Source organism: Spathaspora passalidarum, assembly GCF_000223485.1.
Source record: "Spathaspora passalidarum NRRL Y-27907 unplaced genomic scaffold SPAPAscaffold_2, whole genome shotgun sequence".
In the NCBI taxonomy this organism is placed as follows: domain Eukaryota; kingdom Fungi; phylum Ascomycota; class Pichiomycetes; order Serinales; family Debaryomycetaceae; genus Spathaspora; species Spathaspora passalidarum.
In genome coordinates this window covers 1031343-1058150 of record NW_006767426.1, presented here as the reverse complement: position 1 = coordinate 1058150, position 26808 = coordinate 1031343, and the positions used below count along the sequence as shown (strand labels likewise).

The 26808-nt window shown below is 39.8% G+C and overlaps 11 protein-coding genes across 11 annotated transcripts; 4 read left to right on the top strand and 7 right to left on the bottom strand. All coding sequences in view use genetic code 12, as the record gives it.

Annotated features, from left to right (window-relative positions):
- Positions 1-141: 141 nt before the first annotated feature.
- Positions 142-2271, top strand: NOC2 (mRNA-binding ribosome synthesis protein; the record flags this gene model as incomplete). The annotated part of the gene is made up of 1 exon (XM_007373667.1): positions 142-2271. The coding sequence occupies one exon, from the start codon at positions 142-144 to the stop codon at positions 2269-2271; it is 2130 nt and encodes a 709-aa protein (XP_007373729.1).
- CWT1 (Cwt1p) lies at positions 728-4081 on the bottom strand (the record flags this gene model as incomplete). The annotated part of the gene is made up of 1 exon (XM_007373666.1): positions 728-4081. The coding sequence occupies one exon, from the start codon at positions 3920-3922 to the stop codon at positions 2303-2305; it is 1620 nt and encodes a 539-aa protein (XP_007373728.1).
- A 493-nt stretch (positions 4082-4574) lies between these two features.
- On the bottom strand, positions 4575-6440 carry SPAPADRAFT_134915 (uncharacterized protein; the record flags this gene model as incomplete). The annotated part of the gene is made up of 1 exon (XM_007373665.1): positions 4575-6440. One exon carries the CDS (start codon positions 6438-6440, stop codon positions 4575-4577), a length of 1866 nt encoding a protein of 621 aa, XP_007373727.1.
- Positions 6441-6740: 300 nt separating this feature from the next.
- On the bottom strand, positions 6741-10261 carry SPAPADRAFT_70306 (DNA-directed RNA polymerase III core subunit; the record flags this gene model as incomplete). Its single annotated transcript, XM_007373664.1, has 1 exon — positions 6741-10261. One exon carries the CDS (start codon positions 10259-10261, stop codon positions 6794-6796), a length of 3468 nt encoding a protein of 1155 aa, XP_007373726.1.
- Positions 10262-10465: 204 nt separating this feature from the next.
- On the top strand, positions 10466-12025 carry SPAPADRAFT_135256 (TFIIH/NER complex subunit; the record flags this gene model as incomplete). Its single annotated transcript, XM_007373663.1, has 1 exon — positions 10466-12025. The coding sequence occupies one exon, from the start codon at positions 10466-10468 to the stop codon at positions 12023-12025; it is 1560 nt and encodes a 519-aa protein (XP_007373725.1).
- A 64-nt stretch (positions 12026-12089) lies between these two features.
- On the bottom strand, positions 12090-14621 carry RNR3 (Rnr3p; the record flags this gene model as incomplete). Its single annotated transcript, XM_007373662.1, has 1 exon — positions 12090-14621. One exon carries the CDS (start codon positions 14619-14621, stop codon positions 12090-12092), a length of 2532 nt encoding a protein of 843 aa, XP_007373724.1.
- Positions 14622-19004: 4383 nt separating this feature from the next.
- SRR1 (Srr1p) lies at positions 19005-19979 on the bottom strand (the record flags this gene model as incomplete). The annotated part of the gene is made up of 1 exon (XM_007373661.1): positions 19005-19979. One exon carries the CDS (start codon positions 19918-19920, stop codon positions 19075-19077), a length of 846 nt encoding a protein of 281 aa, XP_007373723.1.
- A 744-nt stretch (positions 19980-20723) lies between these two features.
- On the bottom strand, positions 20724-22519 carry MTG2 (putative GTPase; the record flags this gene model as incomplete). The annotated part of the gene is made up of 1 exon (XM_007373660.1): positions 20724-22519. One exon carries the CDS (start codon positions 22517-22519, stop codon positions 20930-20932), a length of 1590 nt encoding a protein of 529 aa, XP_007373722.1.
- Positions 22520-22837: 318 nt separating this feature from the next.
- On the top strand, positions 22838-24816 carry DBP8 (ATP-dependent RNA helicase; the record flags this gene model as incomplete). The annotated part of the gene is made up of 1 exon (XM_007373658.1): positions 22838-24816. One exon carries the CDS (start codon positions 22864-22866, stop codon positions 24157-24159), a length of 1296 nt encoding a protein of 431 aa, XP_007373720.1.
- Positions 24267-24728, bottom strand: SPAPADRAFT_135108 (uncharacterized protein; the record flags this gene model as incomplete). Its single annotated transcript, XM_007373659.1, has 1 exon — positions 24267-24728. The coding sequence occupies one exon, from the start codon at positions 24726-24728 to the stop codon at positions 24267-24269; it is 462 nt and encodes a 153-aa protein (XP_007373721.1).
- Positions 24817-24967: 151 nt separating the features above from the next.
- Positions 24968-26793, top strand: BRF1 (transcription factor TFIIIB subunit; the record flags this gene model as incomplete). The annotated part of the gene is made up of 1 exon (XM_007373657.1): positions 24968-26793. A coding segment is annotated over one exon (1385 nt), but the record flags the coding sequence as incomplete, so codon positions are not given.
- Between the last annotated feature and the right edge of the window lie 15 nt (positions 26794-26808).

Genomic DNA, 26808 nt, shown 5'->3' with positions numbered 1-26808 from the left:
ATGTATAGAAATTTGGTTACACAAAAATACAAATTTTTTTTTACCTGCGCGAGCGAGCTCAGCTCAGCTCATCGAAGGTTGAGATTTTTTTTCAGTAAAGTTTGAAAGTTTATGTTAGGTGTAAAAGTATAGATATCGACCATGGCTAAAGTATCTAAACAAACCAAGAAGTTTCAGAATAAACACTTGAAACACACTATTGAACAAAGAAAGAAGGTTCAATCACACAGCAAGAAGATTGCCTTACGGAAAAAGGGTAAATCAACCAGTGAGGAAGCTTCTGAACCGAAACGTAAAGATGGGAAGGCCAAAGAAGTGTTTGAAGACATGTCCGTAGATGACTTCTTTGCTGGTGGATTCGAAGTTCCAAAGGAAAAGAAAACCAAGAAGAAGAAGGTGGAGGAATCCGACGATGAAGAATCTTCTGAAGAAGAAGAAGACGAAGAAGTTATGAAGGAAAACTTGAAAAACTTGGAAGAGCAAGATCCTGAATTTTATAAATATTTAAAGGAAAACGACAACGAGTTGTTAGATTTTGAAGGTGTCAACCCGTTAGATGCCATGGATGAGGATGAAAGTGAAGAAGAAGACGAAGAAGAAGAAGAAGTCAAGGAAAAAACAAAGAAGAAGGCAGACACTGCTACTGCTCCAGGAAAGGTTGAAATAACTCTCGAATTAGTCAAGAAATGGGAGCAACAATTAGAAAAGCCATCTCCAAAGCTTCTTAGAAATATTACTATCGCTTTCAAAGCAGCTGTCAACATCAACAACTCCGACGAAGAAGATTACAAGTACTCAGTCACTGATCCAAATGCATTTTCTGAATTGATGTTCGTTGTTCTTAAAAAGGTTCCAGTTGCCATTCAAAAATTGGTCAAATACAAGACCAACAGTCAAGGTGTTAGAACTCTTCCACAAAAGAATCAAAATGTTACTCAAATCTCCTCCATTTTGAAATCCCATGCTGGTTCTTTCATCACTTTGTTGAAGGATATCACTAATACTGAAATTGCTGCTTTGGTTTTATCATCCATTTATGAATTGATTCCATATTACTTGTCATACAGAAGATTATTAAAGGAAATACTCAGTTCTGTTGTCGATGTATGGTCAACCACACCAGATATCCAAACCCAAATTGCCACATTCGCGTTCTTGAACAATGTTGCCAAGGAATATCCTAAATCTGTGTTGGAAAACATTTTGAAATTGTCATATTCTGGTATGTTGCAAAACTGCAGAAAGACCAATATTCACAGTATGTCCCAAATCAACTTCTGCAAGAATTCTGCTAGTGAATTATACGGAATTGATGAAACCTTGAGTTATCAAGTTGGATTTGAATATATCAGACAGTTGGCCATTCACTTGAGAAACAGTATCAATGCCACTTCCAATGCTAAGGAGGGTTACAAGACCATTTACAACTGGCAATACTGTCACTCATTAGATTTCTGGTCAAGAGTGTTGTCGCAACATTGTAATCCTGAAATTGAACTTCAAAACCATAAATCTAAGGAATCTCCTTTGAGACAATTGATCTACCCCTTGGTTCAAGTCACTTTAGGTGCTATCAGGTTGATTCCAACTGCCCAATTCTTCCCATTGAGATTCTATTTGATTAGATCTTTGTTGAGATTATCACAATCTACCGGGGTTTACATTCCTATTTTCCCATTGATTTCTGAAATTTTGACTTCCACTGCCATGACTAAAGCTCCTAAGGGTTCTAGTTTACAAGCATTTGACTTTGACCACAATATTAAAGCCAACCAAGCATACTTGGGTACTAGAGTGTTCCAAGATGGGTTATGTGAGCAATTTATTGAATTAACCAGTGAATTTTTTGGGTTGTATGCTAAATCCATTGCTTTCCCAGAATTGGTCACTCCCGCTATCTTGTCATTGAGAAGATTCACCAAGAAGTCCAAGAATATTAGATTCAATAAACAATTGCATCAATTGGTGGAAAAGTTGAACGCCAATGCTACTTTCATAACTGGTAAAAGATCCAATGTTGAATACGGGCCATCTAACAAGACCGAAGTGCAATTGTTCTTGAATGATTTTGATTGGGAAAAGACCCCATTAGGGCAATATGTGATTGTCCAAAGACAAACCAAGGATGAAAAGATGAGAATATTGAAGGAAGCCTTGGAAGAAGAAGAAAAAGCCAAGGCTGAACAAAAGAAGAAGGATGAACAAGACGATGATATAGAAATTGATGTAGATTCTGAAGAAGAAGATTCGGAAGAAGAAGAAGAAGAGTAAGTAAAATAAATATTTTATTAATAATACAAAATTAGTTTGGATCAATGGGGATGAAGTTTCCCACTATACAACTGGGAATATTATACCGATCTCTTCGGATAGTGAAACTAAAACAACAACTTTTCCTCTTTATACCGTCTTTCGTTCTTAAATTACAACTGGTCAACACCGCTTTTTGTCCCTTGTCAAAAGCAATAGCACCGTACTTCTCCCAGAAATTAACTGCACTTTCTTCACTCATTAACTCGTAAATCGCCAACTTACCATCCTTTAAATCATCCACGGTGACCCCGACAAGTGAAGCAAACTCCTTGTTACCACGATAAATCTCACCGGTACGTCTCCATAAACAAGCAGGGATAGCCATGGATGTAAACACTCTATCATAATCAAGCAACATTCTTTCAAAACTTTCTTCAACAAGAACCAAATCAACATCCTTTAATGTCCGTGCAATGGCTCTGAATGCGGGACGGAAAATCGACAACGGTTTAAGAATACGTTGTCGACTAGTGATATTCATATAATTGTCCATATAACTTTGTAATCGAGCGTACCCTTTTGCATAATTATATGGTTGTAATAACCCAGCTTCTAACTTAGCCTTGATGACTTGTTTCAATCTTTCTTCAGGGGAGATTTCCGTGGTAGGATCGGCAGCAGTAAGGAAAAATTTGTCTCTTGCTGAATCGGAAATTACAGGTTGATGGGATTCTTGGTTAAAGTTTTGCTGTGATTGTTGTTGTGACTGTTGTTGTGGTTGCTGAGTAGGTTGAGATGGTTGTGTTGGTTGTGTTTGTTGTCTTTGTTGCGCTGGCAACTGTTGGGGTTGTTGCGGTTGTGGCTGTGATTGTTGTTGCAAAATTTCAGGTTGTCCAAACGTGGCAGGGAACAAATTGGCATTAGGAGACATGGCAAATATGCTCAGTAAATTAGTAGTACTGTTAGTCTTGCCATCACCAGGCGGGAATTGCTGTTGTGGTTGCACTTGATCGACACCAAAGTTTAACATAGCATTGGGGTCATCGGTGAGGGCACCGTGTACCAACTCAGGATCATCAATCATGGACAAAAAGTCGTTCAACGAACTGAATTCACTGCCGGCATGTTCCGAGTAGAAGAAAGGTTCTTGGTTATAAGGTAATGTTTGAGATAGCACTGATTTCTGCAAGGATTTAGGTTGAGGACGATAATGGGGTAGCGGAAGTTGTTGGGGCTGTGTCTCTTGCACAGGGATGTTCTGGTTCCTTATGTCCAGTTGAATAGACATTGTTGGGGCAGGAGGCACAGCCTGCAAAGGAACACTTGACCCTTCACTCTTGGTTTTCCTCAACGTGGCAGCTTTCTTGCGTTGTCTCATATTTGAGGGTTCGTCGTAGCATAGATGGCCAATGCCACGCTTAATACATCGTTGACAGGGTCTAGATTCGTCGCAAATCATGTGGGACCGACGACAATAAACACAGGCGATTTCCACTTTCTTTTTCCTTCGTCTGGGTTTCTGTTTGGTGGTTTCGCTATCTGAAGGTGTAGATTCATCCACTTGAGATTGGGAATCACTTCCTTCCTTTGGAGGAGTGCCGAAATTGTCGGTGTTTGTTGATCCCGGCGACCCAGACATTGCTGTTGCAGGAGATTCTGTTTTCACCATGGTTGTTTATTTTTTTTTTTTAATGTGTGTATCTTCCTGGACGAACAGGGGATATTATCGATGACGTCTAGAACTCTTCGGCTGCTATACCCGAAGCGACTGAGTGTTTCTGTAAACTTCTTCCGAAAGGAACTACGTTGGTCTCGAAATCCACACAGGAAAAACTTTTGTTGGAAAACGTACTAAACTAAAGCCCGAAAAAATAATCCACCTTAACTATGTGGCATCTTATGGCACACCCATTAATAATATGATCACGTGATAATTTGTGGAGATGTTCACCCGGAAATTCCCGGAGACCCCTCTGTCACTAGATCGGGATTAGCATTCTTACGGTAGCTACTCACTACACGAGGTATTGAGCATATTTAAAACGGGCTATTATTAGACGATTCGATGAACAGCTAGCTTACAAGGCGTAGTGTATCGTCTATGTGTACGTTTGCTATCAAAGTGAAATTAACATTGACGCCTCAAAAAAAAAACAATGACATAAATTACCAAATTAACTAATTAACAAATTGTACATATCCATTCAAACTATAAAACACCATATGTAAAAATAAATAAATAAATTAAAACAAAAAAAAACACATACCCAAAATGTAACAAAATAGAAAAAGAGAATTGAAAAGATCGTATGTGGTGAAGCTTAAAGCGTATTTCTATCGACATCTCGTGTAGAACCTTCGATCGGAGCAACGAATTCGTCAGAATCTATACTGACGCTTAGATCCGCCTCATCACTTGGTGCAGCTGTGGACAATCGGCTTAATATCTGCAGTGGTCGAGAAATCAAATATGACCTTGGAGATCTGATAGAACTGGGCCTGCTTGAACCTTCAGCTGGAGGTACCTTGAGATGGTCAGGTGTGTATGGTCTAACCTCAGGAAGTTGTTGATGCGCCGTAAAGAATGTTTCTGAATCAGCAGTCAGGGTCTTTGGTTTTGATTCTTGTGTCGAGTCCCCTGATTCTGATGACGAAAACCTCTCTACTGGTTCATTACTAGTGTTTAGTATTAAACCACTTCTTGGCGATGACGCAGCCATATAGAAATCTTCTTCGTCTCCTTCACTAGTTATACTCTCCTGTTGTGATGGTGAAGCATCAAATCCAGCTTCTAAATCCATACTTCCATAATACTCTTGATCATCCGCAAGTAAATATGCATTATTTGGTTTATGCAAGGTGGAATTACACAAGGGACAACTTCGTTTGAAATTTATAAGCCAGTTGGATAGGCACTTTTCATGAAAGAAATGCTTACATTCTAGAACCAACACTTTTGATTTTAAAGGAACGTACTTGTCCAAGCAGATTGAACACTTGTAAGCAGGAAAGAAATCGTCAGGGGCAGTTATGACATGGAGTGAGTCCTTGGATGCTCGTACATCAACACCTCCCACTATTATCCTGGAAGAAGCACCTTGAATTGAGCCCTTGGGTGAATCAAATAGTTCCATGGCTTCACTGTCTTTAGGAACCATGTTTGTTTGCGACGTAGTTGTTAAATACTTTTGGAAAAACTGACTGGCAATTAAATGATCAATATTGTAAATGTAAATTGGTAGTTGCTTGACCATATTCTTATTTTGAATATTAACTTGACGTTTTCTGATTCTCTGTCCACATATAATTATGCAATAGAAAATCACAATTAGCAATGGTGGCGACAAAACCATCGATAATAGTATGCTTAACCAACTTCCAATATACGCAGTATCTATATCAATTTCCAAACCCAACTTTTCAATCGCTTTCAAAGTGTGGTAATCCTCATTAGTTATAAACAAGATTGGAATGCGCAACGAACCATCCTGGTTGAAATCACTAGAAAACATGGTGATTAGTCCTCTGTATGGCTCATCATTGGCGATGATTATGCTTTTTGGATTTAAGTTGGATTCGAGCAAATTGGAAACCTTATCGACAAATGTACACTCTCCGCGAAGGACAATGAGAGTTTTATTCTTGTATTCCTTTAAGTCACGCCCTTTCAATTTGGAACAAGCATTTTCACGCAACACCTTATACTTGCTTGACATTCGATAGTTGAGAATGGGACTGAATGAAGCATATCGTGCAATAAAGTCATGGGTGGTGATATTGTCGCTCGGATCGTCCTCAGGCAAACTTGCATTGAACGAAACCACCGCATCGATAGGGAAAAACGAGTTGACAACGTTGTTCAAGGGATAATCGATATCCAGATTAAGCACCTGCGAGTCTTGGCCCACTTCATTGTGTAGTTTTATTCTTCTTCGAGGATGAAACCCATCGGCAAAGTATTGCTCTCTAAGCTCCTTGATGGAGTTCTTGGTGAGGAACACGGCATCCTCGAAATCGAGATGGGACTTGTTCTTCAGGTTGATGAATATGAATGCTATTAGTACAAGGGAACAGAAGATCAATATTGTGGGTCGGAAAATTGTGGTTAAGCCCAGTGGTTGCTGTTGTCTAGGTCTGGAACCAACTAATAGTGGCAGCGTAGGAGACGATGACAGCGGGGACGACATCCTACTTGGAATGAATCTAATGAATTATTAATCTGAATAGCAAAAAACAAGACAACTTTTCGAAATAGCACCACAACTAGCTTAGGTTTATGGGCTGACACTTTAAAGCAACAAGAAGCAAAAGCCAGAAACAAGAATCAAGTGACACAAAAAATTGGGGGAGTAAAAAAAAACTTTAGGATGACTTTTTAGGAGGCACACGACTTTTACAAAAAAAGTTTATGTTGCAATTTTGCATTTTGCAACCAATCAATGTCATGTTTATCTTCAATCTCTATCCACCTACTTGCCATTAATCAGTTTATCTCGGTCAATTCTTTATCTCATTTTCTATATTATACACTCTATACAAGCTAAAACACATCACCCAATCTCAATCTAGGAGCAATGTTCATCGACAACAACTCTTGGAACAACAACTTGGCAGCACATGGAATCGTCATCTTGATGATATTCTCAGAAGATTTACAAGTCGTACACCACGAATTGTAACCCATCAAACCACACTTGTTACAAATATCAACTTCAAATGCATCAGAAGAAATCATCAACCTTTCAAGCAACAACTGCGAAGCACCATAGGCAATAACACAGTCTCTCTCCATCTCCCCCAATCTCAACCCACCGTCTCTAGATCTACCTTCAGTAGGTTGTCTGGTCAACACAGCCCTTGGACCCCTTGCCCTCGCGTGCATCTTGTCCAAAACCATATGCTTCAATTTTTGATAATAGATTGGCCCAAAGAAAATGTACGCTTGCAAACACTCACCAGTGATACCCGAATACAACATATCCTTACCAGAATACGAGAACCCCTTGTCAACTAAAATCTTGGACATGTCCTCTAACTTAGAACCACCGAAACAAGTCCCGTATTCCAACGTACCATTCAACACACCAGCCTTACCAGAAATCAATTCAATCATCTTACCTACCGTCATACGAGATGGGAACCCGTGCGGGTTCATGATAATATCAGGCGAAATACCCATATCGTTGAATGGCAAATCTTCCTGTTGGACAATAATACCACAAACCCCCTTTTGTCCGTGTCTACTAGAGAACTTGTCCCCCAATTCCGGACGTCTGGTTTGTCTTAATAACACCTTGATCAAAGCTTGATCGTTATCACTGACAGACATCATAACTTGATCAACATACGAAGGCTCAGGACCCTTATAGTAAGCGGGAGTTTCTCGATGACTTTCAACATTGGTTGGTTCACTGGCTCCCCCCAAGGCAGACTCCCCAGCATTGGTAGGAACAAACTTGTTGGCATAAATTTGCCCATTTTCAATTCTAGCTCCAACTTCACCCAACCCATCTGGCCCTAATGCTTGATGGGGGAAAATTGGATTACCATGCTCGTCAACTCTCATACCGGAAAGAATATCTTTGGTATGGTTAGGATATCTCTTCAACTGGATCGTGTTCTTACGCACAACCTGACAACGTCCAAACCCACGATCAATACTGGCCTTATTCAAAACCAAAGCATCTTCAATATCGTACCCGGAATACGACATCACCGCCACAGTAGCATTTTGACCTGCCGGCAATTTATCGTAATCAATCAACTCAATAGTCTTGGTCTTGACCATTGGTTGTTGTGGGTAAACCATGAAATACAACAAGGTATCAATTCTTCGGAATTGGTTGTAGGCAATTGCACCAATTGCCTGCTTACCCATCGCACATTGATATGTGTTTCTAGGCGATTGGTTATGGTGAGGGTATGGAATCAACCCGGCAACGGCACCCAATACCGTGAATGGCTCAATTTCCAAATGGGTAGTAGGAACGCTGTTTTCATTGATATTTTCCTCGTACAATGCAATTAAGGAATCATTTTCTTCATTAACATCAAGGTACTCGACCAATCCATGCACCAAGAAATCATCAAATGCCCACTCTCCCTTCTTCAACTTGAGCAAATGTTCCGCAGTCACTTTTGATTTTCCATTCTCAACAATGATTAATGGACGACAGATTCTACCTCCATCAGTGGCAATGTGCACAGCTTGTTGGTGGGTGTTTGTGTGTATGGAAATAAAAGCCGAGACTTTCCCGGTTCTTCTCAACTTACGGAAGTTCTCCACAAACTTACCAGGGAAACGGGTTGTTCCTACAAGGGTACCATTGACATGAATACCAAAGTTTCCTTCATCGTGCAAAGTAGCGGAATCGACCCCCAAAATAGGTTCACAACCCAACATGTAGCAAAGCTTCTTAATTGGCAATTCTTCGTCATCGGTAGTGATATGTGTCATTAATGCTAAATTCTTAACCAACCCACAGGCTTCCCCTTCTGGGGTATCTGAAGTACACAACATCCCAAACTGAGAAGGCTGCAATGCTCTTGGACCAGAAACCTTTCTCGATTTTTCAAACTGCGACGAAATACGAGTCATCATACCCAAGGCGGAAATATACGACAATCGTGACAAGACATGAGTGACACCGGCTCTTTCCATCTTGAATCTCTTTAACGACCAGTTACCGGTAGATATAGCTCTATTTAAACCCATGGTGATATTGTTGGAGTGGATATTGATCGAAAGTAATGCATCAAATTCAGAAGTTCTGCTGGGTTTCTTCAACACTTTGTCAATGTTGGCTTTAAAGTCGGAATTAAACTTTTTGAACAAATCTTCAAATAATAATGACATCAACTGACCAGCCAATTCCAATCTCTTGTTACCAACATAATCTCTATCATCAACCATGGTTGGATTGTGCATGGTCATGATAACACGTCTGGCCATGGTAGCGATATAAAGGGCCTTTTCTTTAAATTGCAAATCAGACACGGTTAAATGGGCAATAATAGTGGTGGCAATAGCTTCAATACCTTCTTGCAATTGTGATAATTTAGGTGCGCCTGCTCTTCTAATAGTCTTGACTCTCTTACCGACATAATTCAAAGCCTGTTGTTGGGTGAACACTTCCAATCTGGCCGCTTCTTCAAAATTCACCACGAATAAATCTTGATAGTTTGGATCAGATCCACAAACCAATTGTAAAATTTCCAAATCGGAAGTGATACCGGCAGCCTTCAAGATAATGACAATAGGGATATCTTCACTGATGGAGTTATGCTTCAAGTAAATCTTGTCGTTCTTGGTGATGACATACGTCTTGGATTTACGCTCGTGAGTAGAAGAAGTGACGGATGCTTGCACTATCCCTTTCTTTTCATCAGCCTCGACAATAATTCTATTCTTGGACAATTGCTCCTGAACTAAAATGACCTTTTCAGTACCATTAACAATGAAATACCCACCTGGGTCCAAGGGACACTCATCATAACGGGCCATGGTGTTATCATCAGCTCCGTCCAAAATACACTTGTTTGATCTCAACATAATTGGCATTCTTCCAATTTCCAAATCAGTATGCACGATGATCTTACGGCCACGGGTATACTCCACATCCACAAAAATTGGGGCTGAATAAGTCAAATCTCGTAAACGACATTGATGTGGTGGCATAAGCACGAGCTTGTCGTTAGGAGTTTTCGATCTGTGGCCAACTCTAATATCCAAATACTTTAAATAAAACTCGGGATCCACATCAGACAAGACGAGTTCGTTAGCCTTGATGATCTTTTTCAAGTCCGTGTCCACGAAATAGTTGAATGAGTCCAAATGTTGTTTGACTAACCCCTTGACTTTCAAGAACGCAGGAAGTAAGTTCCATTTGTCTTCCGCGGTGTTGATCTCGTCAGTGAGTTTCTTTCCCTTGTACTCTGGTTGGAAAAGTTCCTGGAATGCTTCATCTGACTCAGCAGCAACTCTAGAAGCCTTTCTCTTAGGTGGCATGATAGAAGTGGTGAGTTACTGTAGAAGATGCTGTGTTATTACTAATGTTTTCTCTTCTCTTCGCTAAGGAAATTTTTGGGCTGCCAAAATTTTCGATGGAGTCTCGTGACTTTGGTCATGTGACTTTGGCGGTGTTTTTTTTGGTCTTCAAAAATTTAAAGACAGGCAAGTTTTACAACCAAAACCAAGTATCACCAGTAAGCCATGTCATCAAGCAACCTTTTCAAGGCAACAGTCAATGAATACTTGGAAGGTCTTCCTAAGACTGTGCAGTCTAAACTATATGAAGCTCCAGCAACTTGTCTTTCGATCTATCGATTGCTCTCTCCCATGGCAAAATTCTTCATCATGTCCATGATCTTCAATGAGAAACCGGTTGCATTGAGAGACTTGGATAAGTGGTGCATGCCCCTGGCCCGGAAGCTCGAATACGAAGCATTGAAACAATTGGAGTCGTTGCATTTGATTGAGTACGACAGCAAGGCTTCTCATATACGATTGCATTCTACATTTAGACAGAACTTTAGAGACTGTCTCACGGGATCACAAGACCCCACTGCATTTGGAAGTATCAGCACCACCGTGGATAAGCACCAGGTTGATGTCGCATTTCTTGACTCGTTTGCCTCCTCAAAGTGGGAAACTATCTTGCATTTCATGGTGGGGACGGAATCCACTGCCACGCCGTCAAATTCAGTGTTGTCGTTATTGAGACTAGGCGGGTTAATGGAGGGCCCAGGACGAGGTGCCAGTAATTTGAAAATTACAAACACGGGATTTCAATTTCTTTTACAGGATGTCAATGCCCAGATCTGGACGTTGTTGTTACAATATTTGAATTTGACCCAGGAGTTAAACATGGACCCAGTTGACGTGTTGAATTTCATATTTGTCCTTGGTTCGCTAGAGTTAGGAAAGAGTTATGCTGTGTCCAGTTTAAGTGAAACTCAAGTTAGTATGTTGGCAGATTTGAAAGATTACGGATTAGTATACCGACGCACAGACACATCCAGTAGATTTTATCCTACAAGATTAGCCACCACATTAACCTCGGATTCATCTGCGCTCAAAACACCAGCCATGGCGGTTGAACAAGCTCTTGACTCAGTCGAAGGCGGTACTGACAATGAAGTACTGCAAACAGCACCACCAGGAAACATACAGGGAACGGTTATCATCGAGACCAACTTCAAATTATATGCATACACAAATTCACCCCTTGAAATCGCCATTCTTAATCTATTTGTTCATTTACGTACGAGATTCGCCAATATGGTTTGTGGCCAAATCACTCGGGAATCCATTCGTAACGCATTATACAACGGTATAACGGCTGATCAAATCATTCGATTCTTGGAAACTCATGCCCATCCTCAAATGAAAGTGCTAGCAAAGGAAAAGTTAGATAAGAAGATTGAGTTTGATACCAGTCACAATATCAACACTGCCGGTGGTGCACCACAAAGTCAGGCTCTCAGAGCGGATGGATCAGTAGCACAGCACAAATTGGAAATCTTGCCTCCTAACGTCGTGGATCAGATTAAGTTGTGGCAATTAGAATTGGACAGAATACAGACATTTGACGGGTATTTGTTCAAGGATTTCCCTAACCAACAAGAATTTGACAAGTTGTCAAGTTATGCTTCCGAATTGGGGGTGCTTATTTGGTCGGATAAGATCAAGAGGAAGTTCTTCGTGACCAAAGATGGGATGTCACAGGTGGCAGATTTCGCCAATAGAAAGTTAAAGTCGCGTGGACAATAAGACTATGTACAATTTTTTATATATACAAATAATACAGGCTAGATACATGGGGTATGGGCTTTTCTTATCCCGAACACGATTGACAACTTCCAGTCTCGACAATATCACAAACAAGCGGGGTTGAATCATAAATATCCGTGGGGTCTTCCCGGGATTGGGAATCGGGAGTCACATATGCTTCTCGTTTTCTTTTGAGCAGAACATGATCAATTTCCAAATACTTCTTTCGCTTAAGTGTGCTTGGGCTTACTTCAACGTTGTCTACCTTGCTGGCTTCTTCTGCATCAACCGTAAATTGAATAGCTCGTGTTGCAGCTTGAGTTCTTAAATAATACATCCCTGTTTTCAACCCCTTTTCCCAAGCATAGAAATGACAACTGGTTAATTTTCCAAACGTGGGTTGTTTTAAATAGATGTTCATACTTTGCAGCTGATCAACAAATTTCCCACGGTCAGCAGCCATATCAATTATGACTCGTTGACTTATCTCCCAAACTGTCTTATACAAGTCCTTGATTTCCTGTGGAATACTGGCAATGTTCTGAATTGACCCATTCTCCATAATGATCTTGTTTCTCATGCTGGAATTCCAAATTCCCAAATCAATCAAATCCTTAATCAAGTACTTGTTAACGACTTGGAATTCGCCTGAGAGTACCCGACGAGTGTATATGTTTGAAGTGTATGGTTCAAAACACTCATTGAACCCAAGGATTTGCGATGTGGATGCAGTAGGCATGGGCCCAACAAGGAGGGAGTTTCTCAATCCGAAATTTTTGATATTTTCCTTTAATGTGTCCCAGTCATCATACAATGGTGATGGTTTATGGTTCCACAAGTCAAATTGGAGAAGACCCTGTGATGCAGGAGAGCCTTCGAATGATTCATAGGGACCTTCTTGGAATGCAAGTTCAGTAGATTGTTCAATTGCGGCGTGATATATAGTTTCGAAAATTTGCATGTTTAAGTGCTTGGCTTGAGGCGAATCAAATGGAAGTCGTAACTCGAGGAACAAGTCAGCAAGACCCTGTACTCCAATGGCTATTGGTCTATGTTTCTTGTTAGAGAGTTCGGCTGACGGTACTGGATATCTAGTAACATCAATAACCTTGTTTAGATTCTTAACTAGCACCTTGGCAACTTTGTGTAGTTTAACAAAATCAAATTCCAATACTTCTTCGCCAGCACGGTTCTCGGCTGTCTTCAAGTATGAAGGCAATGCTAATGAGCCGATATTACAAACTGCAGTTTCTTCAGGCGAGGAATATTGAATGATTTCACAACAAAGATTTGAACATTTGATGGTCCCCAAATTCTTTTGGTTAGATTTGGAATTACAAGCATCTTTATAGAGCATATATGGCACCCCGGTTTCCGTTTGCGATTCCAATATAGCCAACCATAACTTGTGCGCCTTGATTGTAGAAATTGCCAACCCTTCACGTTCGTACTTTTCATACAATTCCACAAACTCATCCCCATATACATCACTTAATCCAGGTGCTTCGTCGGGAGAAAATAATGACCATTCCTTGTCTTCTTTGACTCGTTTCATAAATAAGTCAGGAACCCACAATCCATAAAACAAGTCTCGTGTTCTTTGTTCTTCATTACCATGATTCTTTCTCATGTCAAGTATATCGAAAATATCAGCATGCCATGGCTCAATATACATTGCAAATGCACCTGGCCGTTTCCCGCCTCCTTGGTCAACATATCTTGCAGTATTATTGAATACCCTTAACATTGGAACCAACCCGTTGGAAATCCCACTTGTGCTTGCTATAAATGAACCGTTGGCTCTGACGTCGTGCATGTGTATACCTATCCCGCCTGAAGCTTTGGATATGAGTGCTGCTTGGTGTAGAGTCTTGTAGATTCCATCGATGGAGTCTTCTTTGACGGCAAGGAGGAAACAAGACGACAAGTAATTGAACTCGGTGCCGGAGTTGTATAATGTGGGGGAAGCATGAATGAGGTACTTTTGCGACATCAAGTCATATGTCTCCACTACAGATTCAAGATCATCAAAGTGAATTCCAATGGCAACACGCAAGAACAAGTATTGTGGAGTTTCGGCGATTTGATTATTCATCTGGAGTAAATATGAATTCTCTAATGTCTTGATTCCAAAATATGTCAATTCGTTGTCTCGCGATTTATCAATCACTTCATCAAAGAACGCTGCATGCTTCATCACAACATCACAATATTTCTCAGATAACATAGAGTACGGTCTGTTTTTAACTCGAGGATGACGGTATGCTTGGAGTCGTTTGACATTTTCACTGAATGTGTATGGAACAATGCTATCAAATTTCTTGATCTCGATCCTACCGGCAAGGATAGCATAATCTGGATGATATACTATCCTACTGGCCAATGCCTCCGCCACGAACTCATATAATTTTTCAATTTCAATTCGATCAGGCAACCCTCGGGCAATATCGGACACGACAGCTTCTAATTCTAAATGATCAGTATCCAAATTAAAACATAGATTTTGCAATAGTTCAAGAAGCTTATCTCTATCAAATTCCTTCTCAACCAAACCACCCTCCTCGATCTGGGGTGTTATTATGATCGTGCTTGGCATGAGTGGCAAAACTGGACAATGGCTCTATAACAACGCTGTGAATGCAGAAATGCCAAGTCTATATAAACAAGATACAAATATGCAGGGTATTTGAATGAATGAATGCAAATGTAAAATCAAACTTTGTCAGCTAATGGCTCTGGTTGGTTGTTAGATATGTCAGATCAGTGTCATGACTTCCCCATCTCAAGTTTTTTTTTCACATCCTCGCGCGCCACCTTTTATTTTTGTTTCGTTATTTGTTTGTTTGTTTTTATTTGTAAGTTTAAACTTCCACTCTTTGTTTCATATAAGGTACTGTTGCTTATTTTCAAAATTGCTCGTGTTACATGTTTCACAAATGGAATTCAATATGAATTTACACCTGTCAAGTAAAAGTGTAGCAGGAATGTGAAACATTCAACGAGCCACCATGCCGTCAAAGGTTATATGTGTAACACAAAATCTCCATAATGCAAACGCCAGAAAAAATATTTCACTGCAGCTCATTACATTTCCGCTTTGGGACAAAGTTGGTCTAAAAACAATTACCCTGGTTTGAAACGAGCTTGTTAATATAGAACTAGAACATTACACACCAACACAAAATCAGTTTGTATGACATATGTATTGGTCTAGATTTGGATAGGTTTGAAAAAGTCTTACCCGAAAACTTGATGATGTCAGGTGATAAACATAACACAAGAAAAAAGGTTATTTCTACATGCTACATAAATTTCCCAAAAAAAACAACAATAGCTATTCTAGAATCACCTAGCTACGCCTAATTAAAGTCATAGAATGATCCAAAGTGATAGTTAGAATATTCAAAAAAATTAACAAGCTCGCACTCAGGATCGAACTAAGGACCAACAGATTTGCAATCTGCTGCGCTACCACTGCGCCATACGAGCAAGTTTTCTGATCGAAAAAATTTCATGAATTTTACACTGTATAAAATTTACCCAGAATATGAAAATCTCTTAAATTTCGGCAGTTCTCAACCTTTATTTGAGTACAAACACATAGCTTAGATGATATATGTAGTGTTTATTCCATTAGGAACCTTGATTAAAAAATTGGGTGATATTCCTGCAATATACTGCGATTTTATAGATTTCTTACTCAATTTTGTTAGCAAATTTTCAAATATCAATATTTAGGTCCATACCTTCAAAATACGCTTGTATTTACTTTTATATGAAGTTTAAATTGGTTTTTATCACTGCTAGTACCACCTCTTTCTATATGCTGATTGTGGAGAACTTTTAAACGGTTTTCGGTATTTCATAAAATTTTGCAAGATTGTTTGAAAAATCATTTCCAGGTGAATTGTCGCAATTGCCTTTTTGAACTTTTTCACCAGTCAACTAAGAGAAGTAACGTCAAAATCGTAATCACAATGGAATTGGAAGAGAACAAAGCCAATATTGTAAATAGTTTCTTTTTTTTTTTTTGCAAATCCAATTTCTCAAAGGTATATCAGTAGCAGTATCATGGATCAGATGACACAAATGATCATCAGGCAATATGCACAACAGAGCCTATTTTGAGAATAGAGTAACAATGCTGTTCTAGATTATTGATGAATATTAATCATGTTTCTAATTGCGTCACTTTCAAATAGGATCGATTAGTAAGATATTACGACTATGACGTGCAAAACTAGGCAGAGCAACAGTCATTTATTGATACATGTAAGGCCAAAACCATTCAGATAGAAACAATCAAAAATGATGTCACCACGGCAAAGATCACGATCATGCAAAGGTATCAACTCGCCCATACAAAAATATGAGCGGAATCAGCAATGGCTTCATTGCTGAAGTCACGTCTCAATCAAAGAACATAGCCAGCAACGGAAGTCATGGTACCAAGTCGCTGCAAGGCGTGAGGTAACCAAGTAAATAAATAATCTTATGCACTTCGGAATAAGACCAGTATGCCGGAATTGCCCGAAGGCAGAGTTATCGCCTTGACATCAAACATAGCCATTGTTGTAGTGGCCCCACTACGGCATCGCCATAAGGCGAACGATGATATATGTGCGCTTGCAGGAGTGAGGAGTCCTCACCAAATAAACATATGACTATTGTTAACCACTATCTCGTTTATTTATTACAATTTTCAATGGTTGCAACTACATTCCAACAATGACGAGGCGTAGCGCGCAATTCCGCGGAAATAAATCAGGCGACTCTTTGCATTAGCCATGCATAAACTGAATATGCTCAATCTAAATCAACACACATCACCAATGCTGTAAGTGTTCTCTCTTTGAGTTGTCATCAGGCTGAAGTTATTCTGGAATTGTCAAGATGCGTGTGGCGGAGTAAGGCTAAATTTCTTTTGGAAGCTTTGTTTGGACGCGCAAAACTTTGAAAAAATAAATTATGCATCAGATCATTCATGCATAATTTCAACTCCAGGTTTTTGTTTTTTCTTTTGCTGCAAATCTTGATTTGTATGACTACAATAAACCCCTATGATTACATCACAGGCGACGTAAGTGTAGAAACCGTTACAAAAGGCTTAGTAAATGCTCAAATATCCTAGAATGGATACTTGTTCCGTATTCAAGCATTTTACTTGATCATGCTATTTACTTGCAGCGGAATTATACACTATTATGACCAATTCCGCCAAGATCTGGGCATAAGATCAGCTCACAATCAATGATGTACTAATAGAGAGTTGCGCTTGTATTTTGACATTGATCTTGGACAACCTTATTATGTTGGTATATACTGCATTCTCTTACGATTTCTTGAGCGTGTGACTTTTATGATCACATTTCTGTTATATTGAATCTAATATGTTTTGCATGATCTCTAGTTATGCAAGACAGCATAGATCGATGCCAATTTAGTGGTGCATTACGAATACAGAAATAATGGCGGAGTAAGTGCCGATAGCACCGTAAACACAGTTTTTCTGATACAATGCTTTTGTCATTGTATTATCCTGAACCTTTTAACAAAGAATTATATACACAATGTGAAGTATTGCACGAGATCTTTACCCATGGAAAAAATCTGGCGCAAACAATGTAGCAACAAGCATTAAATTGTTACCACTTATGACTGCTCATAACCATCCACAAATTGACTGCAAGATCTGAACACACAAACAAAACATCTTAATAATATTCCCATTGTTATCTCGTTTAATCATTCCATAACTCGCAAATCGAGCATCGCCAAGAATAGCACCGATCGGCTGTTTCCATTGTTGAGTTAGATCAATTTTCCCAAACAAGCAAAGCAACAGCCGACTCCAGCTTCCCTTGATGCAAAAAATACAAATGAATGCCGCAAAAAAAAAAAACCAAACTATATTATCAAAGATAAGACGTCAGCTGTTCCAGAACACGCCGTATTTGTGGAAACAACGTCGGAAAAACCGAGACAATGTAAACACAAACCAAAATTTTCTTGGCCAGATGTCTCCGGAACATATTCCTTGGCGCGCGCGGCCTATTGTTCAAGAAAAAAATAGGGTCAGTCACGTGATCGGGTATTATCACCCACTGCGAAAAATTACTGATAAAATATTGACAAGGCATTAGGGGCCTGGGCGGGATTTCCTGTTTAGGTAGAACAGTGCCGCTTCTACTTGGTTGTTCTGTATGTAACTGTAGTGATAAAACCAAGATAATGGTCCGGGCTATTTTTAGGGTTCATTCGTAAACTGTTCCTGCTTTGTGGAGTTGGAGTATATGACATTTAGCAGGTGAAATAATGTGTTGTACACCCCTGCACAATTTCTAAAATCTTGACAGAGGTTTAGTGGAAATAATTTTCGCTAGATGATTTTTTTGCGGCACGGTGGCTAAGTAATTGATAAGTCCGTGCAACTCATCAGTGTAATCAATAAGATAGAAACTAATTACGGCGTCCATGCCATAGCATACCCGAGAAAAGCCTTGATTTTTTTCACCGCGGAATAGAATCCGTATGCATGGAACGTCCAGTCATCCGACAATAGAAGGCTCATAACCTGGACCAAAGAAATATTTTTTAATGTCAAAGTTTCTTTTAGTTGAACAGATCCGTGAAATCTTATTGTGCACAATTCCACGCGGCACGTACAAAACAAAAAAAAATAAAAAAGAATTTAGATTATTTTCCAGTTGCTGAAAATATTTCTGCAGCAGGTGGGGACAAACACTGGGGTTCTTTATTTTTTTTTTTAAGAAGTGATGCAAACATCACGCCTACAAAAATAATTAAGGTCATTCGCTACTCCCTTTGAGCAAATTAGATGAGGCGGTACCTAGCAGGGGATCAGTTACGTTTAGAATATTTTGTGGAGATAGTTACGGCATTGATCTTGGCAACTGCGATTTGCCTATCGATGCGACACACGCCTTAACCGAGGTACTATCAATCTACACACACAAAGTTAAACTGTATTAATTGTAGTATTACACTATAAACCTTAAAACCCAAAAAGACAACTCTATGTACAATATCTAAGTAAAACGATGAAACTTTCTTTGATCAATGATTTCATCAATGATGCGACCAATTTCATTTAAACCAACCTTCATTGGCTTGTCAAAAGTATAGTCGATGCCACACAGCTTGAATATCCTCAAGTCTCTAGCTGAGGTCAATGTAGTTACAGCAATGACACCCCACTTGTCAAATTTGCTATTATATCTCATGTGTTGGGCCAATTCAATCCCATTGACCTTGGGCATCTCTATATCAAGAAACACAACATCAAATGTAGCAGTTTCAAGCATTGGCTTAACCTTGGTGGAATCTTGGACTTGTGTTACTTCAGCACGAGGATAAATCTTTTTAAGGATACGATTCAAAATCTTCAAGTTGATGATATTGTCATCGACAATGAGAAACTTGTATGGGGTGAAGTTTGGAATCACCAAGTCAACCATGGACTTGGATGGAAAGTAGCTTTCTAAAGTAGGCGAAGGGAAGGTATCATATGGAGTCAATGGGGAAAAGTCGGTACGTGGTGTACGCAAGTAATCGTCAAACACTTGTTCTGGAGATTCATCTTCAGATTCCTCACTGTCGTCAGACTTGTCAGAGTGAATATCGATCGACAATCTTGGCTTGATGGTAAAGTAATCTTCAGCGGGCAATGAGTGAATGTGGGTTACTGGAGATGTGGATGGTGATATTGGTGATACCGGCACGTCATTCTTTGCGAATGGAATTTGTTGAAATGGATTATAGTACTCAGCAGCGAACATTATAGCAAGAAACGTAAAAGATTGGAATTTGCAATAATTGTTATGAATGTGTATCTGTGATGAGACAAGTGTTTGGATCAAGTTTGAGGGATCCATGGATATATTTATATCGACAGTTTCAGATTGATTTCATAAAAGTTTCCTTAGATTAAGCTGTAAAAAATATTTTTTTGCCAGGCACAAAACTGAAAAAAAAGAGTTGAGGCGGATTCCGGAATATTGCTTGTCGATGGGATTATTTCCGTTCCCATGGAAACGTTAAAAAATAACAAATAAACAAGTACTAATATTTTTTTAGAGACGTGAAAATAAAAAATATTTCATGCAGTAAGGAACTTTCACTTGCATGGATGTGGGTCATCTTTGTGATCTTGGAATTTCCTTAGTTACAATTAGAGCCAGGGGAAGATGGAATTTCGATCGTTGACTTGACACATTTCTGGTCATAGAGATGAAGTGATGCTGTGGAGCATGAGGATACAGGGTCGTAATCGCGAGTATGCCACATTTTTATAAAAAGAAACATCGATGAATAGTCGAGGTGAAAATTGGGCGAAGGGCATTAGAAAACGCCGAATATGCACTGTTCGGACGCCTACCGTGATTATTCCGAATACCAAACAAATGGGGTTTTTACTAGCGGGATCCCCTGCGGGAAGAAGATAATCAGATGGTAAAAGTATGCAAAACCGTATATTGTCATATAACGGTAATTTAGCAATAAATTTCTCGGCATTGTTTATAGAGAGAGAGAGCTGTATGACCGATGCCCATTGTCTTTGCAACTATATCTTATGATTTTCTTGTCAATGCAACCGCTGTTTCGTCATGCGTTAGCATGCCTGTAGCCACTTATAGCCACATGTATTGTAAATGAAAAGTGCCGTTATTTCTTTTTATTGTGGAGACAGGGTTCCTGTGCAAGCAGAAACATACATCGCAGTCTAATTTAAACCACTATCCACTGTCTACCTTGTGTTTATTTCATGATATTTTTGTCCAGGACACGGATCTATTGTCTTTTTTTTTTTCCTTTACTAAAAATTATTTTAGATAAGAACTAAATACGTATATACAAGAGCAGTTACGCGTGTGTGTGGGAGGGTTATTCGGATATGTGACTATCCTTTTGGGCAATCTCCCCCATTAATCTAATACATTTATCAATATTCTCCCCCTTTGGCGCGCATACAGGGACAATTTTCCACTGTGGCTGCGTCTGTTCAAGGTGGTGCTTCAATTCGAGATAGTTTTTCCCCTCACTGCTCAAGTCAGCTTTGGTTGCAACAATAAGCACTTTCTTATTCTTCATTCGCTTTTCCCCCACTTCATCTACCAATGTTTGTAAATCAGCTACTGGGTTAGCAGACTCGAGTGAGATCACAAACACAAGTCCACCAGAACGTTCTATATGTCTAAGGAAATCAAGTCCCATTCCCTTGTTGTTGGATGCCCCTTTAATAATCCCAGGAATGTCAGCCACGGTAAAGGGATCTTTATCTATCATAGTGAAAATAGTCCCTACAGTAGGCTGCAAAGTAGTGAATTCCCAATGTCCTACCCGTGGTCTTGCTCTCGAGATTGCACGAAGTAATGTCGATTTCCCCGCATTTGGAAGTCCCACTAATCCTAAATCTGCAATTAACTTCAATTCAAAAAGAAAGAAAGATGTAAGTCCCGGGCGGCCAATTTTGCAGAATCTGGGGTTACGCACTTCATGATTAAGGAAGTGCATATTCCCCATTCCTCCACGACCACCTTTGAGCAATAGAACTGGCTTTTTCGTAGGTTTATCACAATCAATACCTAATAATGGAAATTTATCTTCGTCAATTTCAGCGTTAATGATCTCTTCGTCGTATTTCGTCACTTGCTTATTCAAGTTATTAAAGAAGTCACGTTCGAGAAAGTACTCTTGGTCATGTTGACCAAAGATCCACCCTTCACCTGGTGTATACCCCTTTCTAAACATTTGAATATTGTGGAACCCATCACATTTCAATTGGATGTATACATCGTCGACAACATCACCCTCACGTCTTCTCATATACTGTTTCAATTCAACAGGATCAGGAATCCACCGGATTACCGTACCCACGGGGACTTCAATAATGATATCTTCCCCACGCTTCCCATCTAGCTGGTCACCTTTCCCAGGAGTACCATCTCTCGCAATATACGTTTTCTTAATATGGTTCAAACTGGTGGCATTATCAACCACGGACACATACACATTCCCACCTTCACCACCATCACCACCATTTGGTGGGCCCACAGGTTTATTAGTATCTCTCATGAATGAAACACATCCATTACCTCCTTTCCCACTAGTCAATCTAACCATTTTCAAATCGATGAATTTTCGAGAGTGGCCCTCTACACGAGCTGCTCGTTGCGCAAGCTGCATTTGCGACGAAGAATAGAATACATGATGGGTATGATGGGTATTTCCTGAGAAGTAATCGGCGATGGAGACTATACGTTCCGAAAGCACGTCGGGCGTGGCAGGTTGATTGTGTGGAAGGGCGGTGTATTTCACCGAGGTGGTATCATTGGAATGGACACGCGTGGGTAAGTTGCTAGGTGGGGGGTTTGTGTGGATGAGGTACGATGTCCGTGCTTCATCTTGATGCGGTTCTATAAATGATTCATATAATCTGGCAGATCGGGATAACTGGCGTATCCTTCGTATCATTGTGATCTGTTGTCGTACAAGATGTTGCCTGGAAGTTTTTTCAATGCTGCATTTTTTATGCGAGCAAGTTGCAAAATCTGAAAATGAACCAAACAACAAACAATAAATGGAATGTTAAACTAAAATATTGGCAAGCTAACGCTGATTCTTGTTCTCCAGATAATGCCATGTATCCACTTCCAATAACACACGAAGGCTGTTGCAAATGGTATGGGTTCCTGTAATCTGCAACTGTTAATCAGATCACGTGACCAAACTCATCCTCATCGTAGTTAATTTTTTCTCATCTTGTTTTTATATTCCATGACTACTGCTACTACCATTAATCATAAAACCAACACAACATGTCGTTCTCCGATTTGGGTGTAGCCAAATGGCTCAGTGAATCATTAATCGCCATGAAAATCCATCAACCAACCCCTATTCAAACTGCATGTATTCCCGCCATTCTCAAGGGCCATGATTGTATTGGGGGAGCCAAGACTGGGTCCGGTAAGACCATCGCGTTTGCGGCACCCATGCTTACTGACTGGTCGGCTGACCCTCGAGGAATATTTGGGTTGATTCTTACGCCGACCCGAGAATTAGCATTACAAATAGCCGAACAGTTTGCTGCCTTGGGGAGTAATATGAATATTAAAGTCAGTGTTATTGTCGGTGGGGAAGACATAGTTACTCAAGCCCTTGCATTACAACGTAACCCGCATTTTGTGATTGCTACACCTGGTAGGTTGGCTGATCATGTGTTGAACAGTGGTGAAGAAACTGTTGCAGGATTAAAACGGGTCAAGTACTTAGTGTTGGATGAAGCCGATAGATTATTGAGTAATAGTTTTAGCAGCGATTTGGAAAGATGTTTTAAAGTGATTCCACTGAGTGAAAATAGACAGACTTTGCTCTTTACCGCTACTGTCACCGATGCAGTAAGAGCATTAAAGGATGCACCTGCCAAAGAAGGGAAATTGCCTGTATTTATGCATGAAGTGGAAACAGTTGATAAAGTGGCTATCCCCAATTCCCTTTCTATAAAATACGTGTTTGTCCCATCATATGTGAAGGAAGCTTATCTTCATAGTATACTCCTGCTTGAACAATACAAGGACAAAACTGCCGTGATTTTCGTAAACCGCACAATCACGGCTGAGGTTATTTGCCGAACGTTACGTAAACTTGAGTTCCGAGTGGCATCGCTTCATTCCCAAATGAGACAAACGGAAAGAATCAACTCTCTTCATAGATTCAAAGCAGGTGCTGCTCGCATACTTATTGCTACCGATGTTGCTTCCAGAGGGTTGGATATTCCTAGTGTTGAACTTGTGGTGAATTTCGATATCCCTGCTGATCCAGATGATTTCATCCATAGAGTAGGTAGAACAGCCAGAGCTGGTCGTAAAGGTGATGCTGTGTCTATTGTGGGTGAGAAGGATGTGGAAAGAATCCATGCCATTGAAGAGAGAATTGTAAAGACTATGGAGTTATTGGAAGGTGTTAGTGATGATAGAATAATCAAGGAAAGTTTGACTGCTGTATCCACTGCCAAGAGAGAATCCATGATGGAAATGGATAAACAAGGGTTTGGTGAAAAGAAGAGAATTAATAAAAAGAAGAAGGAAGGGAAGTTGCCTAAACTGAGTAAATAGAATAGACATTAGATTATATTACTGTCATCAATCGTATCTGTAATTGGTTCTATAAACAACCTCCCCGCCCATGTTTCTATAAATATGCCATCGTCTCTTTCGCACCGCTATGCATGAATCAAATACTCCTCAATCAACAAAGTTACATTGATTGCTAAAAGCGCGACAATCACCCCAGTGACCGCCACCATACTCCAAAAATTATTAAACCCAAAATTATCAATTTTCCCCTTTGCATATCTCTTGATGGTTACAAAATAATTGACTCCTGAAATCACCAACACAACCAAGGAAAGTCCAAGCAATAAATACGCCAACACTGTAGACAAACCTGATCTGGGCGATGCATGCGGAGTATCTAGTCGGAAATTCAAAAGTATTACCAATGAAGTAAAGAACAATGCTGTTGCAAATCGTATGAATGTGAGACATGTGCGTTCCAGTTGGAGACCATCTCGTGGTTCTGAAGTAGACACCTTCATGATTAAATTGTAGGGAAACTTGTACTGGACTATGCTTGGCAGGGGCAGGAGTGATTCTCGTGTCACTTGACGGGAAATTGTGCTCATTCTACGTGGTGGGAGTGAGGGATCGGCTGCTAATTCCACGGGTGCATACGATTGTATGGTTTCGTTCATTGCTGTGTGGTTGTTGTGGTTGCAAGTTAGGGTTCTGGTGATTTTATTAAAAATTTCTTTTTTTTAGTGGGTTTTTTTTTTTTTTTTGGTTGTCTGGTTTGTTACTCCTCCTCAGGAAATTTTTTTTAGTTAGTCAAAGGGGGGAAGCCGCTGTTTACCAAAGGATCACCACGCTATTCCCATCAAGAGAGACTATAACAAGAGTGAAATACTCATATACGAAAGTTTAATAATACACAGACATATTTACGAAAGAGAATAACTAAATTTCCTAGCTATAAGTACACACACACACTACACATAAACAAACAAACAACAACAACATGAGCAAACAAAGAGCCTGTAAAAATTGTGGTCACACTGCATTTGCTCTAAATAGATACACTGCTGCCCTGGATATTGCCTGTCAGAGATGTGGTACCGTTCTTGAAGAAAACCCCATTGTCTCAGAAGTCCAATTTGGTGAATCATCCAATGGGGCCGCCATAGTGCAAGGGCTGATGATTGGTGCTGATCAAGCCAGGGCTAATTTCGGAGGAAGACAAAACGCCATGGAGTCGCGTGAACAGACTCTACTCAATGCCAAGCGGAAAATTCGGAGAATAGCTGCCAGTTTGCAGATTCCCGATTATATCGCTGAAGCCGCAGGGGAATGGTTTAGACTTGCCCTTACGTTAAACTTTGTTCAGGGAAGAAGATCTAATAATGTACTTGCTACTTGCTTGTATGTGGCATGTCGTAAGGAAAAGACACATCATATGTTGATTGATTTTAGTTCAAGATTACAAATATCAGTGTATTCCTTAGGTGCTACATTTTTGAAGATGGTCAAGGCATTGCACATTACTAGCTTACCCCTTGCTGACCCTTCATTATTCATTCAACATTTTGCGGAAAAGTTGGATTTCAGGGATAAGAACACCAAAGTTGTCAAGGATGCTGTGAAACTAGCCCATAGAATGTCTGCAGATTGGATCCACGAAGGGAGAAGACCAGCTGGTATTGCAGGGGCATGCGTTTTGCTTGCAGCTAGAATGAATAATTTCAGACGTACCCATGCCGAAATCGTGGCCGTGGCCCATGTCGGTGAAGAAACTCTCCAACGAAGATTGAATGAGTTCAAACGTACGCGAGCTGCAGAGTTAACCGTGAAATCATTCCGGGAAAATGAGAAGGAAATTGAAAGCTCAAATCCACCTTCGTATGACAAGAATCGTGCTAAGGAAAAGAAAATTTCTAAAGCATTGGAAACAGATGGATCATTGAAGGATTTCACGGGCTTGACTAAAGAACAAGCACAAAACATTTTGGACAATTTGCCTAAAGAAGAACAAGAAAAACAAATCATTCTTAATACTATTCTTACCGATATGTCCTTGACTAAAGAGTCGTTGACTCAAGAGATGGAAAGAATTCTCAATATTAAAAAGACAAAACTTAAACAATCACTTTATGAGACTCCTTATGAATTATCATCACAAGAAGAATCTGACTTGGACAAGATATGGAGGTTGAACTGGCCCAAGAACTTAGTTAAGAATCTTCCCAAGACTGAAGAGATGTTACAAAAAGTATCTTCCGAAGTAGAACTCAATTCCGACGATGATGACGATATTGTGCTTGAAAGTAAACTAACCGAGGCAGAAATACAAATCAAGGAAAGGATATGGACTGGATTGAATCATGATTTCTTAGTTGAGCAAGAGCGTAAGAGATTGAAACAAGAAGCGGATGAGTTGACCGGAAACACCTCTGCACAGCCGAGAAAGAAGCGACAACGTTCAGTTATTCCACCGGAATTAAAGGGTGAATTTTCTGGGGTTGAATTGGATGCAGATGGTAATCCAACCAGTGCTAAAGATGCTGCTATGATATATTTCTCCAAGACGCCTGTTTCCAAGAAGTTGAACTATGAGAATTTAACTGGATTATTTGATTAGTTTATCTGTATAGAGTATATAGAGTGTTTCTATTTATTAATAAAATTGTTTACTACAAAGTTTTTCATTTT